The 20058-nt window shown below is 47.2% G+C and overlaps 1 protein-coding gene across 3 annotated transcripts in view; it reads right to left on the bottom strand.

Moving 5' to 3' along the window:
- LOC143279564 (uncharacterized) overlaps positions 1-13149 on the bottom strand; it is a 28438-nt gene extending 15289 nt beyond the window's left edge. Inside the window, exons 1-2 of one of the 3 annotated variants that reach the window (XM_076583643.1) lie at positions 12897-13149; positions 7996-8864 (exon numbers count right to left, since the gene is read on the bottom strand). In XM_076583643.1, the coding sequence (XP_076439758.1) occupies positions 7996-8863 (868 nt within the window). In that variant the 5' untranslated portion in view covers position 8864; positions 12897-13149. Of the gene's footprint in view, positions 1-7995; positions 8865-12671; positions 12800-12896 lie in introns of those variants that run through there. The other 2 variants (XM_076583642.1, XM_076583641.1) reach the window with 2 other exon arrangements.
- Positions 13150-20058: the final 6909 nt, after the last annotated feature.

Below are 20058 nucleotides of genomic sequence, written 5' to 3'. Positions count from 1 at the left end.
GGGTGGACAGCAGGGGAGGTGGGAAAAAGGTTAAAGGTCCAATAGCCTTTTGCCGCTGTAGCAAGGCGGGGTCCAAACCTCTCCCTCCGATCTCTTCACCTCCCCCAGCAGGTTGCTACCCTGTCACACTGGGTGCAGTGAGTAAAGAGCCTTCCCCAGCAGGTTGCTACCCTCTGACACTGGGTGCAGTGAGTAAAGAGCCTTCCCCAGCAGGTTGCTACCCTCTGACACTGGGTGCAGTGAGTAAAGAGCCTTCCACAGCAGGTTGCTACCCTGTCACACTGGGTGCAGTGAGGAGTAAAGTGCCTTCCCCAGAAGGTTGCTACCCTCTGACACTGGGTGCAGTGAGTAAAGAGCCTTCCCCAGCAGGTTGCTACCCTCTGACACTGGGTGCAGTGAGGAGTAAAGAGCCTTCCCCAGAAGGTTGCTACCCTCTGACACTGGGTGCAGTGAGTAAAGAGCCTTCCACAGCAGGTTGCTACCCTGTCACACTGGGTGCAGTGAGGAGTAAAGAGCCTTCCACAGCAGGTTGCTACCCTCTGACACTGGGTGCAGTGAGTAAAGAGCCTTCCCCAGCAGGTTGCTACCCTCTGACACTGGGTGCAGTGAGTAAAGAGCCTTCCCCAGAAGGTTGCTACCCTGTCACACTGGGTGCAGTGAGTAAAGAGCCTTCCCCAGAAGGTTGCTACCCTCTGACACTGGGTGCAGTGAGTAAAGAGCCTTCCCCAGCAGGTTGCTACCCTCTGACACTGGGTGCAGTGAGGAGTAAAGAGCCTTCCCCAGCAGGTTGCTACCCTCTGACACTGGGTGCAGTGAGGAGTAAAGAGCCTTCCCCAGCAGGTTGCTACCCTCTGACACTGGGTGCAGTGAGTAAAGAGCCTTCCCCAGCAGGTTGCTACCCTGTCACACTGGGTGCAGTGAGGAGTAAAGAGCCTTCCCCAGCAGGTTGCTACCCTGTCACACTGGGTGCAGTGAGTAAAGAGCCTTCCCCAGCAGGTTGCTACCCTCTGACACTGGGTGCAGTGAGTAAAGAGCCTTCCCCAGCAGGTTGCTACCCTCTGACACTGGGTGCAGTGAGGAGTAAAGAGCCTTCCCCAGCAGGTTGCTACCCTGTCACACTGGGTGCAGTGAGGAGTAAAGAGCCTTCCCCAGCAGGTTGCTACCCTGTCACACTGGGTGCAGTGAGTAAAGAGCCTTCCCCAGCAGGTTGCTACCCTCTGACACTGGGTGCAGTGAGTAAAGAGCCTTCCCCAGCAGGTTGCTACCCTCTGACACTGGGTGCAGTGAGGAGTAAAGAGCCTTCCCCAGCAGGTTGCTACCCTCTGACACTGGGTGCAGTGAGTAAAGAGCCTTCCCCAGCAGGTTGCTACCCTCTGACACTGGGTGCAGTGAGGAGTAAAGAGCCTTCCCCAGCAGGTTGCTACCCTCTGACACTGGGTGCAGTGAGTAAAGAGCCTTCCCCAGCAGGTTGCTACCCTCTGACACTGGGTGCAGTGAGTAAAGAGCCTTCCCCAGCAGGTTGCTACCCTCTGACACTGGGTGCAGTGAGGAGTAAAGAGCCTTCCCCAGAAGGTTGCTACCCTCTGACACTGGGTGCAGTGAGGAGTAAAGAGCCTTCCCCAGAAGGTTGCTACCCTCTGACACTGGGTGCAGTGAGTAAAGAGCCTTCCCCAGAAGGTTGCTACCCACTGACACTGGGTGTAGTGAGGAGTAAAGAGCCTTCCCCAGCAGGTTGCTACCCTCTGACACTGGGTGCAGTGAGTAAAGAGCCTTCCCCAGCAGGTTGCTACCCTCTGACACTGGGTGCAGTGAGTAAAGAGCCTCCCCCAGCAGGTTGCTACCCTCTGACACTGGGTGCAGTGAGTAAAGAGCCTTCCCCAGCAGGTTGCTACCCTCTGACACTGGTGCAGTGAGTAAAGAGCCTTCCCCAGCAGGTTGCTACCCTCTGACACTGGGTGCAGTGAGTAAAGAGCCTTCCCCAGAAGGTTGCTACCCACTGACACTGGGTGCAGTGAGTAAAGAGCCTTCCCCAGCAGGTTGCTACCCTGTCACACTGGTGCAGTGAGTAAAGAGCCTCCCCCAGCAGGTTGCTACCCTGTCACACTGGGTGCAGTGAGTAAAGAGCCTTCCCCAGCAGGTTGCTACCCACTGACACTGGGTGCAGTGAGTAAAGAGCCTTCCCCAGCAGGTTGCTACCCTCTCACACTGGGTGCAGTGAGGAACAACGGGAGAAATAGCCTTCCTAAGGACACAACACCGTGCAGAGACGGACCCTGGAACCCTGATCACAGGTGATCACTGGATCACATCTCTATCGGCTTGCCCATTCTGCCACGGCACCCGTCCTACAAAGAATATGGAGATTGACCTCTCTCTCTCTCTCTCTTCCGTGCTAAATATATGTGTATTTATAAGTATGTGTATATGTGTATGTGTGTATATATATATATATATATATATATATATATATATATATATATATATATATATATACTTGATGAATAAATCCCAGTTCCAATTCTCTCTCTCTCTCTCTCTCTCTCTCTCTCTCTCTCTCTTGAGTGTGTCTGTGTGGTTTGCCTTTCGTTTTGATACAGAGATGATGTTGTTCGCTTTTAACAATTGCTCACACATCTTGGCTGTTTCACTGTTTCACACTCAGGAACCCAGTCTTAACCTCCATCCCCCCCCCCGCCCCCCGCACACACACACACACAACTACATCCTCCCACCCCCACCCCACCCCCGCACCCCCATCCCCCCAAAACCATTCTCTTCCGGTCCTCCATACTCTCCCACAGATTATAGCATTCAACAATTAAACAAAACTTGCGCATTTTCCGCATCTGCCGGGCCGCCAAGAAATTTATGACCCTCCTCCCAAACTGTTTTACGATTTCACTCTTTTCAAGCAGTTCACGCGTGCAAGGAAGCCTTGTTGTTCGTGGTGACCTCAGCCCCGTCTGCCCCGTGAAATATTAGCGGCGTCTGACTGAATCAGTCTTTGTTCCCCCCCCCCCTGCCCGCTCTGACTGTGTCGTCACAACGGGAGCAGTTTTCGTTACGAGACTCCCTTCAGGGGACACCACTTTCCTGTCCGCTGCAAATCCGCCCTTCGGGAGGTCAGCACGTAACACGGAATGTCACGGCGATGACTCTTTAAACCAGACCGTTCGTTTTGATGTATTGCTTATGCATAATGCATATCAATAGGTCTTTAATTCTCTCTTTTATCTTCTTCTTTTTCTTCCCTCCGCGTGTGAGACACTTTGTGGCAGCGCGGTAGTTATGTGCATAAAGGGAGATGATTGTCCTGTCTCATTGGGGGTAGGCTGGTGAAATATTTTCGGGAAGTGCTAATCAGATCGTGACGTCCACCTTGGCCGTGAGAGGACATTATCATCCGGATCACGTTGGCAGTCGTAATAATAATCATGATATTCAGTCATTCTGCGCCCTATCTGAATTCTTTGTTTACTTTTCTTGTCAAGTCCAGGAGAAAAGTGTATGGATAGCACTGTCGAAATTTGGACGGATTGTTAAAATCGATTACGGACCAGCCCACAGCAGCGCACACTTGTGAAGACAAGGCCCGATGATCGCTTGAACATAAAGAGCTATGGCCAGCTGGTCTTTATGCTCAGTAATGTGCTGAAAATCCATCTTTTGGTTTATGAAATCCGTTTCATTAGAATACGGTGTCATTCAAACAGCCCGCCTTTTAGCGGTCCAGTTCTAATTGTGATTGACTGATGAATGATATGGATACTTACATAGCGCCTATCCTCGGTCGAATCCAAGCTCTAAGCGTTTTGCAAACACGGGGTCATTTGCACAACAGGCTACCTACCTGGGTAGAGTCGACTGATGGCTGCCATTAGGCGCTCATCATTCGTTTCCTGTGTCATTCAGTTAGGTTTAAGTCACGCACGCATACACACTTAGACATGTAACATTTTTTATGAATGACGGTTTTGCTTATTTACCCTGATATGTAGGCAGCTATACTCCGTTTTCGGGGGTTTGCATGCTGATTATGTTGTTGTTTCCATAACCCACCGCACGCTAATATGGATTACAGGATGTGAATGTGCGTATTTGATCTTTTACGTGGGTATACACACAAAGTTGGCTCAGGCACTAGCAGATCCACACATATGTCCACCCTTTACCTACCAGGCGCCGTTTCCGAGATTCGTACCCGGGACCCTCAGATTGGAAGTTCCAGTATTTAACCACTCGGCTATTGCGCCCTAATTATCAACTGATACAAGATGAATTGATTATCTTCACCACATTCTCTCAGCTGATTTCGCTGGTGGTCTACTTCTTATGTGTTCCCATGCACTGGCGTTCTCAAAGATTTTTATTGTAGATTAAAGAATGTGCCCCCTCCATCCGACTCACCCCCAAGCCCACCCCTACCCCCTCTTTTTTTGGGGATCACTATTCACTGCAGACAAATCATGTAGGTTTCTGTAAGTGTTCATTTTCTCGCTGTTTGCAGGGGTCCTTGTTTGTTTGCGAGCGAGTCTGTGACGCTGATGCACTTTATGGGGCAAAACATTTCACAACCTAAACAAAAACAAGTTTCAAAAAGTAATGATGAATATTAACAGACAAAGCAACAGGCTTACCCTTTGGTGTTTTGTTGCTGTTTTGTTTGTTTGTTGTGTTTTTTTTATTTATGATTACTGACAGCCTCCTTAAAATCCGTCAGTGCTTTGACCAGATTGATCTGAATTTTGAAAAGTCCGATGCTCCCTAAAATGTTATAGACGCGCTAGAAACGCCAATTAAAAATCACAAACAACAACAACAACAACAACAACAACAACACACACACACACACACACACACACACACACACACACACACACTGAATGAAATTGAGGACGATGTTTGCTGTGCTGGAACGCAGTCAGCTGTGTAAACACACCCCGTGAGAACTGTTGTCTCCGCGACAAGTAGTTTGTCCAGACAAGCACTTCAAAGCGACATGAGGATGATGGGTAGTTTGTCCAGACAGCACTTCAGGGTGATGGGTAGTTTGTCCAGACAGCACTTCAAAGCGACATGAGGATGATGGGTAGTTTGTCCAGACAGCACTTCAAAGCGACATGAGGATGATGGGTAGTTTGTCCAGACAAGCACTTCAGGGTGATGGGTAGTTTGTCCAGACAGCACTTCAGGGTGATGGGTAGTTTGTCCAGACAGCACTTCAGGGTGATGGGTAGTTTGTCCAGACAAGCACTTCAGGGTGATGGGTAGTTTGTCCAGACAGCACTTCAGGGTGATGGGTAGTTTGTCCAGACAGCACTTCAGGGTGATGGGTAGTTTGTCCAGACAGCAATTCAGGGTGATGGGTAGTTTGTCCAGACAGCACTTCAAAGCGACATGATGGTGATGGGTAGTTTGTCCAGACAGCACTTCAGGGTGATGGGTAGTTTGTCCAGACAGCACTTCAAAGCGACATTAGGGTGATGATGGACCACGGTGTAACGCATCAACGCACTGCCTTGTGACGGCGATGTCACACTGTGGGTCATCGCACGATTGCCTCACCCCACTGTTGACACAACGACTGTCAATGTGTCGGAAGTCTGACAACTCGGAACATTACATGGCCTCTTCACACACGGAAGTGTGGTTTATCACACTGGTGAGACATCTGGATACTGTCTCTCTCTGTGTCTCTGTCTCTCTCTCTCTCTCTCTCTGTCTCTCTCTTACATAGCCTCTTCAGACATGGTAGTGTAAATCGTTTGTCAGACTGGTGAGACGTCTGGATACCTCCCCCCACACACACCCCGCCCTCCGCCTCTCTCTTTCTCTGTATATATATATGTATATATATATGTATATTCAATCCAATGTTGTTCATGTTGTTGTTACTCTGCACCTTCTTTCGGGATTTTTGTTTTCACATTCTGTTTTATAAATATAATTATGTAGTATTCTTTTTTTTATGAAAAGGTCTTATAATTCTTTATACTGGTCCCAGCCTCTAGTGCAGCAGAAATCTCCACAAAATGTAGAGTCGCTGCCTTTCGGGACGAAAAAGAAGAAGAACAACAACAAAAACAACAGTAACAATAACAAGAAGTACAAAAACAAGAAGAAGAAAACGCAGAAGAAGAAGTAGCAGAAGAAGAAGGAGGAGGAAGAGGAGGAGAAAAAGAAGAACAACAATAATAACAACAATAACATCGATACCAATTGGAACAAGTACAAAAGCAAGAAGAAGGAGGAGGAGGAGAAGAACAACAACAACAATAACAACGATAACAATAGTAACAAGTAGAAAAGCAAGAAGAAGAATAACAACAACAACAAGAAAGTCAAGAAAGTGTATTCCATGAGATCTATTTGTTCTGAAACACCTCGTTGATGTGCATGTGTCAGCCCTGAAACGGTCCATTTCCGCTCGTGTGAGCTACAAGCAGCACGTGTCTGTGTGTTTGGGGGTGGAGGAAGGGGGTGTCCTGTCAGGAACATGGGCCAGATCCCCCACTACTCCCTCTCCGACACCACCACCCACTCCTCATACAGCAAAAACAAAAATATAACCCAAACAAGAAAAAACACCGTGCACACATGCTCCCTCTCTCTCTCTGTCTTTGTCCGTCTCTCTGAAAGCGTAACATTCTTTATCTCTGTGTTTCTGTCGGTATGTCTGTCAGTCTCTGCTCCTGCCTTTCTCTGTCTTTATCTGTCTCTCTGTCTCTGGCTATACCTGTCTCTGTTAACGTACTTCCCTCTCTCTCTCTCTGTTCCTGACTCAGTCTTTGTCTGTCCCTCTCTGTCTGTCTGTTTGTCTGTCTGCCCATCTATCTCTGGCTTCAGTACTGAACAATTCAAAGTTGTTCGTTACCTTTGTAGATCTTAAGAAGGCCTTCGACTCCATAAAGAAAATATGTAATGGAATATATTGCGAAACAAAAAATGGAGTGGATGGAAAATTGTAAATGGCTGTTCGTGGTGTGTATGATTCAGTCCTGGCGTGTGGGCGTCAATAGATGGGTGTATTCAGAAGTATTTGACTGTCCAAGAAGAGTGAAGCAGGGATGCTTATCGAGTCCACTAATGTTTTCTTCTTTTCTTTATTAATGAACTGGCAATTCAGATAACCCAAAAAGGAAAACACGGTATCCAAATGATTCCGGGGGCGGTGGAAAATTTTCTTATGTTACTTGCAAGTGTTATAATACTCTGGTCCAGCAAAGCCGTGGGACTTCAAAATCAATGTAACAAAATGTTAAATCAATGTATGAGTTCCAAAGAGAGGACAGAATACATTTTTTTAGTTCATTGTAAAGCATGTGATAATGTTTGTGATGAATGCGTCATTTTCCAGACAAGTAATGCAAGGAGTAAGGATGTCACTGGTGTGTGGAAATTGAATTTTGATGACGATACAATTTCACCGGCGAAGTTTATTGCTGAAGCACAGTCTTCGATAGGAGAGTATTACATATTAATAGCTTTAATACCCAGACGGATAAAAGGATTTTTGTTTCATTGTTTTCACCATTATTGTTCTGAATTGCACCCCAGTGTCGCTGGAGATGTACAGCTAATGGCATTAAATATTGCAGTGTTCAGTGTTCTCTCTCTCTCTCTCTCTTTGTCTACCACCTTCTTTCTCCGTTTCTACAATTTTCTCTTCGTCTATCTGGGCGTCTGTCTCTGTGTCTGTCTGCCTTTGTCTATCCCTTTCTTCCTCTGTCCGTTTCTGACTTTGTTTATCTCCCCCCCCCCCCCCTCTTCTCATCTCTCTCTGCTCCCCCTCTTTCCCCCTTCACTCCCCCCCCCCTCTCTCTCTCCCCCTCCCTTCCCCTCCTTCCTGGCCCTTCTATCTTTCTCCCTCTCTCCCTTCCGGCCTATCTCAACCCCTCTCTCCCACTCTCCCTCCCCCATCTTTCCCTTCCCCCTGTCCCTCCTCCCTCACACACACACACACACACACACATATATATATATATATATCCCTACCTGCGCAGTGTGAGGAGTGCATGCCGGTCAGCGTCTTGCTGGTCAGGGCCCTCAGGGCGTCCAGAGGCGGCAAGTCACGTGACCCAGCTGACCTCGGACAGGGCTCGTCATCGTCCACACTTATCTCCTCCTCCTCTTCCTCCTCGTGATCATCGTCGTCGTCCAGAGCACTATCATCGGCGCCATCGTCAGGCAGCACAGGGCTGTGCGGACGGCGAGGGTCCGGGACCCAGGGTCTGACGATGGCGCGGGCCGCTTTCCTGGCGCCAGGGAGGGGGGACAGGCCGCCACGGGGGGCACAGGGAGAAGGGGAGGGGGAGCCGCTGGTAGAGGCGGGGGTGAAGGGGGAGGAGGAGAGGGCGCGCACCTTGGGCAGCGAGTCGCGGCCGATGAGGCCCCGCGACCTGCCCCCCTCCCCTTCCCTCTCCCCCTCCCCATCCCCCTCCCCGGACCTGCAGGAGGAAGTGGGCGACACGGCGTCCGAGCGTGTTGACGAGGGCCGGCACTCCTCCCTGGCGCTGTCCGCGTCCCGCCCCAGGATGTCCCTGATGCAGAACGACGTCAACGGTCTGGACGTCCTGGACGAAGAACCGTTTCTGTAGACGGGCAGGCGGGGGGGCAGGACCAGGTGGTGGCGGTGGTGGAAGGAGGGGAGGTGGGGGAGGGGGGGTGTCAGGACGGAGGTGTCGGCGTGGAGCCGCAGGCGGAGACTGTGCTGCGGGAGGGAGTGGAGGGGGTGGGTGTGAAGGAGAGGGGAGCAGGGCGGGCAGTCCGCCGGGGGCAAGCAGGACAGGGGCAGAGGCAGAGAGGCGGGCCAGGTCACGTGCCCTGCCCCCTGGTGGTGAGCCATCAGGTTCAGCATGGACATTCTGGAGAAAAAAAAATCAGCCAATCCACGGGTCAGATCATCGCAAGCAAGGAAACAGTCCCCGGGTCACCTCTGGATAGCAGAGCCACACAAAACTCAGTTCAGTTCAGTTATATTACTCAAGGAGGCGCCACTGCGTCCGGGCAAGTCCATAATTATACGCCACACCGCATCTGCAAAGCAGATGCCTGACCAGCAGTGTAACCCAACAGGCCTTGAGGGGGAAATAAGAAGAAAAAAAGTGCATAAACAAATAATTGATACATCATTAAATAAATAAATAAACGGATAACATAAAACATAAGCAGACAGATAACCAAATAAACTAAAATGCGAGAAAAGAAAAACAACAACAAAATATCATAGAACTGTGACGACATGCACTTGGAGAGGATCAGGTCAGAGCTGAATTAGTGCCCTGTTGGCTGATGTCCTTAATGTCCAGTGTGCTGTTGGCTGATGCCCCTCATGTCCAGTGCCCTGTTGGTTGATGCCCCTCATGTCCAGTGCCCTGTTGGTTGATGCCCTGTTGGCTGATGTCCTTAATGTCCAGTGTGCTGTTGGCTGATGCCCTGTTGGCTGATGCCCTTAATGTCCAGTGTCCTGTTGGCTGATGCCCCTCATGTCCAGTGTCCTGTTGGCTGATGCCCCTCATGTCCAGTGCCCTGTTGGCTGATGCCCCTCATGTCCAGTGTCCTGTTGGCTGATGCCCTGTTGGCTGATGCCCTTAATGTCCAGTGCCCTGTTGGCTGATGCCCCTCATGTCCAGTGCCCTGTTGGCTGATGCCCCTCATGTCCAGTGCCCTGTTGGCTGATGCCCTGTTGGCTGATGCCCTTAATGTCCAGTGTCCTGTTGGCTGATGCCCTGTTGGCTGATGCCCCTCATGTCCAGTGCCCTGTTGGCTGATGCCCTGTTGGCTGATGCCCCTCATGTCCAGTGCCCTGTTGGCTGATGCCCTGTTGGCTGATGCCCCTCATGTCCAGTGCCCTGTTGGCTGATGCCCCTCATGTCCAGTGCCCTGTTGGCTGATGCCCTTCATGTCCAGTGCCCTGTTGGCTGATGCCCTGTTGGGTGATGCCCTTAATGTCCAGTGCCCTGTTGGTTGATGCCCCTCATGTCCAGTGCCCTGTTGGTTGATGCCCTGTTGGCTGATGCCCTGTTGGCTGATGCCCCTCATGTCCAGATGCTCAGGGCTGGGGTCCTAGTCGCGGAAGTTGTGTTTCTGGAGGTGGTGAGCCCTGGACAGGATCCACGTCTTAAAATCCACAAAGACTGTTGCTTTGTTGTCCACCTGCACACAGTTCTTTACCTGCTGGAGTTGAAATCAGTTCATTCGTAAACTAATTATCCAGCTTTTCAGGTGTGACATGTTTAGGAATCTCGGAAATGCTGAATTACAGCATTTCTGATGATAACCAGTGGTGCGTTCTTTCCAGGCGCGATTCCGCCCTCTACTGCTGTCAAGATAAAAACCAACAACAACAACAACAAAAAACAAAAAAACAAAAAAAACACACAAAAAAAACACACCAAAAAACCCCCCATCAAAACTAGATTTAAAAAAACACACACCAAAAAACAAAAATAACCACAGCAACCCAACTTCTTGGCAGATTACAAATGTCTTAGGATCATGCTGTCTGTATGATTATCAAACTGTCTCAATACTACTACTACTACTACTACTACTACTACTGATATGATGATCATCATCATCGTGGACATTAACAATGCGCTCTACCTCCTTAGCCAGAGGGCTCAGAACGCTAACAATCAACATCTTAGATCTTGTTCCTCCTCAGCCTGGCTCTTTACACAGGCTGTTCCCAGAAGACTCAGAGTTCGGTGCTGGAATTCTCCATGAACTATTCCTCCTCTCACAGCCCCAACTTCTAAGGGCAGCGAACTTTCTTTCTATCAAAATTCCAACCTTGATCTGTCTTGGATTTGTCTGCGCACAAGATTCAGCACCATGTAAAAACATTGTTTATTTTTCTTCCTTGGTTTATTGTCAGTTTCGATTCTAAGAAAATTCGCTTTTGTTAAGTTCTTCTGTAAAACTGATATTTCGTGTGATAAATTCATTTATTTTCTTCATGATTCTTGTAGTCTGTTGTCTGTCTTCATTAATAGTTGAGGATTGTCCCCTGCGTTGAGTGAAAACTTGATCAGTTTACCAAACCAGTTCTAATCTTTTGAACAGTACAAACCCTTCTGGACCTGTCTGAGGCCGTCTTCAACAGACCATCGTGCCTGCAGGTAAATGCGTATCTGCAGGTAATCTGCCTGAAGCAAGGCAAGCTGACCGAGGGTAAGCAATATCTCGTATTCAGGAACACAGAGCCTACTGGCGGGTCTGCAAACCCTGCGACAATTTACCCTTACTACCTGCCAAGGGTAACTGCCCACAAAGCAGAGGTAGATATGGCCGAGTCTTTTGCTTCAAACAATTTTCATTCAAAGAAACAACTCTGCATAAGCACATGAACACAAAAGGCATGATAAAGGCATCAAGCACGACTTATTTCAAGCCGTACCCAATAAGAAACAAGCACAAAACTTATGTGGACAAGTTAAAGGAATCAAAGTAAATGTAATCACATTGACAAGTAGTAGGCAAAACAAGCAACACATAAAGAGACACTAGCATTGTTGCATTGTTTTTGCTGAGGGAAAAAGTCACAGACGGTATAAGAGACCACTGTCCCTGTAGGTAAATGTTTACCTTCGGGTAATCTGCCTGAAGCAATACAAAAACAGGACGAGGGTAGGGAATACCAGGTAGGCAGGAACACAAAAGCCTACCCGGGAAGGCATTTACCTGTACAACCTGCCAAGTGTGACTGCCCACGAAGCAGAAATAAATAAGGTGGATTCCTGTCAAAGCATTGTTTTTGAGGAACACAGGCGTGCGTTGTGGATGGCATGTATTTTGTGAACTCTCTGGACAATGCTCTGGAGTGTGGTGTAGTGAGGTCAAACTAAGAGCATGTCCAGAAGAGGTTCACCGGGATTTTTAATGGGCAGCTCGCCTGCTCTCATCGCACAGGTCTTAAAAAGAAGACAGCTTTGCCTTCGTGTTAAACTGCACCCGCGGCCCTGAACCATGTCAAAGGTAGCTTGCCTGAAGCCAAAATGAGTTGAATTCGGCCATAGGCGTGCTTTGCGGATTGCACGTGTTGTACTAACTCTCTCTCTCTCTCTCTCTCTCTCTCTCCAATGCCTTGAACTGTGGTTGGGTGAGAAGAGCACGGTAGAATGGAATCCCAGGATCTTTATTGTCGATGGGTTCCTGCTTGTGGGCACCTGCATGTTTTGTATACAAAGTTGACTTAACTTTAAGATAAACTGTATCCGCGGGTCCCTAGCATGTCAAAGGTAACTTGCTTGAAGGCAATATGAAGTTTTTATTGAATACGGCCCCAGGACGGCACACTCCTCTCCGCAACAAACCAGTTTTTGGTTGGGGTCATTCAAACTTACGAAGGTGGCAGAATGATTAAGACTCTCATCTGCCAATATAGTGTCTCTGAGGGTCTGCATTGATTCCCAGTCTCACCTTTTCTTTCAAGTTCAACTGAAAAAATCAAACTGAGCATCTAGTCTATCAGATGAACTGCTAAACCAAAGCTCACCATGTGCAGCATACACTTGGCGAAATAAAACGAACCCACGGCAACAAATGTCTCCTCTGGAAAATAAATCGCAAAAGAAATCCACTCTAATTGGTACACATATTATATGCATGCACTCAAGGTCTGACTAGCGCACTGGTTTATGCAGCTGGTCAGGCGGGCATCTGCTTACCGGATGTGGTGCAGCATCAATAGATTCCCCTGAACAGAGTGATGCCTCCTTGAGAAACTGATACTGAAACCGATAATTTTCCAGATCAGTCCACTCCCCACACCCAGCCCACTCCCCACTCACTCCCCACACCCAGCCCCACTGACGGAGCTGACTTAACTAGAGCTCGGTGCCCCATCCCCATGTTGACTGAAGCCCAATGATGCTCGAACTGAGGGTACTCACTCACTTCGTAGCCACTTGTCGCAAACAGCAGCCTGTCCCCAGTGAAGACAGTGGGGCTGATGCCCGTCAAGCCACAGACGTTGAGGCAACAGCAGCGCTCCGATGATCCTTTCCCGCCAAGACGTCAACGTCAACGTCGCGTTTAACGCGTTTGTCGGTCCTTGGATGACGTGCGTCACTTAACGCTGCTGGGCCGCTCATTTCAGACGCTGACTGCGGCTTTTCAATGCGCTCCTTCAGGCTGCGCGGCTCTGAGCGGCGCCGACGTGTCAGTCTTGTCTTGTCTTGATTTGATTTGTTGTCTTGCTACCCTGCAGTCTGACAGGCTGTGGGGGGAGGGGGGAGAGGGGGGGGGAGGAGTGGTAGTGGGGAGGAGCCACAGTCTCTGAGGGCGTTTCTCTCTTCTTCTTCTCAGAAGTCTGGCGAGCGGGCGGCTCGGCTGGGGATGTCTGTCACTTGTTTAGGGAGATGGGTGGGTGGGGTCGGTGGTGGGGTGGTTGGGGATGTCTGTTGCTTGTTTAGGGAGATGGGTGGGTGGGAGCGGTGGTGGGGTGGCTGGGGATGTCTGTTGCTTGTTTAGGGAGATGGGTAGGTGGGGTCGATGGTGGGGTGGCTGGGAACTAGTCTGTTGCTTGTTTAGGGAGATGGGTGGGTGGGGTCGGTGGTGGGGTGGCTGGGGATGTCTGTTGCTTGTTTAGGGAGATGGGTGGGTGGGGTCGGTGGTGGGGTGGTTGGGGATGTCTGTTGCTTGTTTAGGGAGATGGGTAGGTGGGGGCGGGGTGGGGTGGTTGGGGAAGGAGAAGTCTTTATAATACTATCTGCAATCAATCTCTCCCTCATACACGCGTTGAGGTTTTATTTGAGGAATATCCTGAAACTGGCTCCTCTCTACATTCCGTCATCCATCTCACTTTTTTCTGTCCAGTCCCTATCTGTCTCAGTGTTAGTCTATCTGTCTGTCTATCTGTCTGTCTCTGTCTGTCTCTGTCTCCCCATCTCTGTCTATGTCTTCTACTTCTTCCCTCGGCCTTTCTCGTTCACCCTATTTCGCTCTGTCTTCTCACCCAGCTTCCTAATCACCCCACCCCCCTCGGCCATCCCCCCCCCCGCCCCCTACACGACTGGACCAATCAGAGAAGAGATCGTGAGTGGAAGGGGAGGGGCCAGAGGGTGTGATTGAGGAGATTGAGGAGAGTGGGCGGGGCGAGGTTGGGGTGGATTTCCCCCTTCTCTTTCTCTCCTCCACCCCCCTCCGGCCCCTCACCGCCCTCTCTCCCTTTTCCTCCCTCGTTTTCCATCCTTCGTTTTTCACACTGTCCCCATAGCTGTTTTTTTCTCACTTTGGTGGTTCATGAGCTTATACTAAACATTGAAACGAAAGTAAAGAATTTACATGTCATTGTGATTTGAACGCTATGTGATTTTTTTTTTCAAAAGAGATTTGTGTGTGTGTGTGTGTGTGTGTGTGTGTGTGTGTGTGTGTGTGTGTGTGTGTGTGTGTGTGCATGCGTGTGTGTGTGTGTGTATGTGTGTGTGTGTGTGTGTGTGCGTGTGTTTGTGTGTGTGTGTGTGTGTGTGTGTGTGTGTGTGTGTGTGTGTGTGGCCAATTGTCATAATTAGAACTAAACAGATTAGGAAAACCAGCAACATAAAACTTTTCTATCATTTCCTTCTTTTTCTTTCCGTCTGTGTGTGTGTGTGTGTCTCTCTCTGTCTCTGAAGATAGCTTTTACGTGCATGACCGTTCTTACCCCGCCACGTAGGCAGCCATACTCCGTTTCAGGGGTTGCATGCTGGGTGTGTTGTCGTTTCCATAACCCACAGAACGCTGGCATGGATTACAGGATCTTTAACGTGCGTATTTGATCTTCTGCTTGCGTATACACACGAAGGGGGTTCAGGCACTAGCAGGTCTGCACATATCTGTAGTCTGGAGCTGTGCTGCAGGTGTTCATCTTAAAAAGCTAAATTTCCTACACAAGAAAGCAGCCAAAATAATTTTACCAGATCCTTCAACTTTTGAAAAACAAACCAGATTAAACATACTTCCATTGCAAAAACAGTTAGTATTCAACATAGCGTTACGTGTGTACAAAGTGCACAATAACTTGGCACCACAATAACTACATTTGCTTACTCTTCTTCTTCTGTTGTGTAGCCACAATCAACACGTTGATTATTTTGCCACATTTTGGGGGGCAGACCGGTTGCTTGACAAAAAAAATTTTTTTTTTACTCCAATCACATTCCCGCTCTCCCTCCTGCCCACTAACTGGATCAGAGGGGGCGAGAAGTGACAGGCAGGCATCCTATTGATGGCCCCTGGCACCCCCCGCCGCACTGCCCTCCTTCCAGCACTCCCCCTACCCACTACTTACCTAAACTTTCACTCTCACATTCATATCCGACAATTGCTGTAATTTATCCTGTGGTTTTGCCTACTCTTGGAGTTTGGCAGCAGTGAGACTGTCAAGAGTGGCGACCTTGAGGTGAGAGGTGACTGCTTTTGAAGCTGCTGGGGGAGTCTGCCTCAACAATGTCTGTTGGGAGTTCATTCCACTCACGAATGGCACGTGGGAAGAAATAAAAGAGCCGATACTGCTGTTTATGATTCACAAGCCGTTGGAATTGTTGGTCATGTGATCTTCTGTCTCTCGTAACTGGTTTTTGTAGGACACTTTTGCTGACTTGCACCAGGTCGTTGTGTATTTTGTACAACATTGTGACCCTTGCTGCTTGACGTCGTTTCAGGAGAGGCGGCCACTTGAGCTTTTCAAGCATGTCTGTTACACTTGCACGCCGGTGGTAGCGGTTGAGGACGAATCGAGCTGCTCTTCTTTGCATGTTCTCTAATTTCTTTATGCATCCTGTCTTGTGTGGGTCCCAAACTGAGATGGAGTATTCTAACAATGGTCTTATGAAGGCTTCATGCCGATACGGCTCGAACAAGTACATTTTACCACGCACCCGCATTGATATACATGTTCAAAACAAGTTTTGCATTTTCAGGTGCAGCCCTATAGAACTGACTCCCTGTACACATGCAAACAAGCAGTTCTCTACCTACTTTCGAGTAAAATCTCCATAAACATCTTCAATCCTTCCAACCATAAATGACTCAGATGATAGAAGCGACCGTTGGTAGTAACAATGAGGGCATTTATACTGATAGGATCCGTTGTTATTTTTTCTCTTTTTTCTTGTTTTGCTCTTGTTCTTATTCTGTCCTATTTTCTTTTTATCCACCTTGTTTTGTTTGCTTGTTTGTATTTCTTTCATTTTCCTCTAATTTGTGTGCATGCATGAATATATTCATTTCATTCCATCATGGTGGTGACAATAGCTGTTGTATAAGTGATATTGGTGATGGTAGAAGTAATTTTAGTATTAATTACAACTGTCTACGTGGATTTGATGATAACAACAATATGGCTTTAGTCATCCGGATATTGATGACATATTTCTCTCTCTGTTATCCATCTGTCAATCTGTGTGTGTGTGTGTGTGTGCGTGCGTGTGTGCGTGCGCGTGCGTGCGTGCGTGCGTGTGTGTGTGTGTGTGTGTGTGTGTGTGTGTGTGTGTGTGTGTGTTCTTTATCATATTCCTTCTGGGGGACTTCTTTCTGTTTTGTTTTGTTCTTCTCCCTTTTCCCCTTTCAAATAAATTGATGTGTGTTACTGCCGACGATGGAACTTTGACAGACGAACCCGGGTGTGGCCGTGTATGGGGGAATCTAAATGAGTGGCGTGGGAGTAATGCCACTGAAACGGTGCAGATGATGGGGCAGAAAAAAAAAAGTTACTGTAACTGATGTAGAACAGCAAGGACAGGTTGGAAGAATGTGCCATGCCCAAAATCTTAATCCTTGAATGAAAAACGTTTTGAAATCTGAGTTCTCTTTCTCTCTCCCCCCCCCCCCCCCCCCCCCTTCGCTTTACCTTCTTTGCCTTTCCGTTTTCTTTGCTTCTTTTCGTGCACTTCACCTTCTCCTTTCTTTCCTTCCTTCCCTTGTCTTCCTTTCTTTCTGTCACTCTCTTTCCTGTCTTCCTGTCCTTTTATCCGTTCCCCTTTTCCTTTCTTCCTTTTACTATTTTCTTTTCTCTTCTTCTTCTTCTTCGTTGGTGGGCCGCAATAAATCAAGTCTTGCCGCCGCAATAAATCAAGTCTTGCCGCAATAAATCAAGTCTTGCCGCAATAAATCAAATCTTGCCGCCGCAATAAATCAAGTCTTGCCGCAATAAATCAAATCTTGCCGCAATAAATCAAATCTTGCCGCCGCAATAAATCAAATCTTGCCGCCGCAATAAATCAAGTCTTGCCGCCGCAATAAATCAAATCTTGCCGCAATAAATCAAGTCTTGCCGCCGCAATAAATCAAGTCTTGCCGCAATAAATCAAGTCTTGCCGCAATGAATCAAGTCTTGCCGCAATAAATCAAATCTTGCCGCAATAAATCAAATCTTGCCGGAATTTTCTGGCTTTATTTCCTTCTTTCTTTTTCCTTTTTTTTCTTCTTCTTTTTTTTTCGGCGGTGACATCGTATTTATTTATTTATTATTTTCATATATGTTTATCTAGCTACCTCTGTATCTGTGTCTGTCTGTTTCATTGGATGCATTTCTGATATCTAACTATGTATGTATGTATGTATATGTCTGTCTGTCTGTCTGTCTCTCTATTTTTTTCTGTCTGTCTGTCTGTCTCTGTCTATTTATCCATCTCTCTGTCTGTCTATATGTCAGTTTATCTATCCGTTAAACAATACATCCGCATTTGTTCATGCGTCTTTTTTTTTTTTTTTCCCCCTGCATACATCCTTACTTCCCCTTGTCTTTCGTCAGTGTGTGGCTGTCTTCTCTTTCTTTTCAACGCCTGCATCATCACCCTTTCCTTCACTGCCATCTTCCTCCCCTTCTTCTATACGTCACTGTCTTCCTCCCCTTCTTCTATACGTCACTGTCTTCCTCCCCTTCTTCTAACGTCATTGTCTTCCTCCCCTTCTTCTAACGTCATTGTCTTCCTCGTCTTCTTCCTTACATCGTTTTCTTCTCTTTCTTTGTCCGTGAATCATCATCATCATCATCAACTTTTTTTTCCGTTAATAAATCTTCTATATTAATTTCATTAATGCACATTAGTTTTATTTCATTTTAATCAGTTGTCTTCTTCTTGATAAATCATCATATATTTCTTCTTCTTGATAAATCATCATACATTTCTTCTTCTTGATAAATCATCATATATTTCTTCTTCTTGATAAATCATCATACATTTCTTCTTCTTGATAAATCATCATATATTTCTAGAGCGCGTACTATTGAGCACGACGCGATTTACAATGACAACAAGAAGACGTTTTTGTGTTTCGTTGTTGTTGTTGTTGTTGTTGTTGTTGTTGTTGTTGTTGTTTATGATAAATGATGTATATGTAACCGATATGACAATGAAGTAATGCTCACTCAATATATCTAAAATTAGTTGGGCTATTTTGCGCTTCTTCTATGCACCTCATATATACATTTTGCCTTTTGTTTTATGATGATAATTCATGTTACCAACTTCTTTTCATTCAAGCATCATCACCGTCATCTCAGTGTGTTGAGTACACCTTCTTGCGCCTTTTCTTCTCCCTCACACATTCCAGTGTTTGGTTTTCTACCTGAATGAGTCACCATCGTTCTTTTCCTGTCATATAAATCATAAGTTTTATTCTTTGTGCATTTTTCCTCACTGCATATATATACATACATTAATACACACATCATTTTGTTTATAATCATTCTTTATACACGGACATTCTCTCTTTTTTGTGTTCATTGTGAAGATTACCATCGTCTTTCTTCTTCTCCATAATTGCGCATTTGTCCTGTACACGCTTCACCTGCACCTTGGCGTCATTTCCATATTCAGCGCATTAGCTCTGCCTCATTACCTTTCTCAAGGAAATGCCCAAGACAGAAACGGGGTGTCCAACAAAGACTAGGCCTCAAACACACGTCACAGACACCCCATTAGTATGCATGCAGCAGGTCCACTACATGAAATCCGCAATTTAACATCCCAGCTTTCCTCAGTTACCAGCGCAATTTACGAGCGTCGGATCATCAGCTGGGATAAATTGGTGTCGTCTGTGACGGCCCACTGTGCGGGCCCAATGAAGGTGTGATAAATAAACCACGTGCTGGTCTCGCTTGATTTACTGCAACCCCCTTTTTTTCCACAATTCATTGGAGATTTGTGGGTGCGTGTGTGTGTGTGTGTGTGTGTGTGTGTGTGATGGACGGGTGGAAGTGCAGATTTACAGGAAGGGGTTGTTTTAAATGGTTTATTGCCGGAAAGTGTTAGAAAAAAGCGTTCCACCCTCTCTTGTTTTTAGCGAGCGAGAGTGGTGAAGTGTAGTGCAGTGCAGTGCAGTGCAGTGTAGTGTAGTGTAGTGCAGTGCAGTGTAGTGTAGTGTAGTGCAGAGCGTGTGTGTGTGCGTGCGTGTGTGTGTGAGAGAGAGAGAGAGAGAGAGATCACCATACAGGATTGTTCCATTGTCACGACAAATAATGCTGTATTTTGTATGTTTCTTCGGAAAAAAAATTTATATCTGAAAACAAAAAGTAGCTGTTCATATAAATCCATTGTGTACTGGAGTGTTGTTTGATTTTTCATGAGCGAAATATAACTCGTGTTTAATGTTCACGTTCACAACACCACCTTCATCACCATGCATCATGCACTGCCCAATGTGAACACGCGAGGCGACCTTGACCTGGACCTGACAACACTGACAGCACCAAAGTGACACGTTATAAGGACAGAGGAAGGGAGGAAGTCTGGAAAAAGAAATAAAGAAGTCTACAAACAAACAAAAAGACCCGCCGTGATGACACGTAATGGACATTCAGAGAACAAAGAACAATGGACAGAGAAGTGATAACACGTAATGGACATTCAGAGAACAAAGAACAATGGACAGAGAAGTGATAACACGTAATGGACATTCAGAGAACAAAGAACGATCGACAGAGAAGTGATGACACGTAATGGACATTCAGAGAACAAAGAACAATGGACAGAGAAGTGATAACACGTAATGGACATTCAGAGAACAAAGAACAATGGACAGAGAAGTGATAACACGTAATGGACATTCAGAGAACAAAGAACAATGGAC

The sequence above is a fragment of the Babylonia areolata genome, chromosome 2 (assembly GCF_041734735.1).
Source record: "Babylonia areolata isolate BAREFJ2019XMU chromosome 2, ASM4173473v1, whole genome shotgun sequence".
NCBI classification, from domain to species: Eukaryota; Metazoa; Mollusca; class Gastropoda; order Neogastropoda; family Buccinidae; genus Babylonia; species Babylonia areolata.
This window is presented reverse-complemented; position numbering and strand designations above follow the sequence as displayed.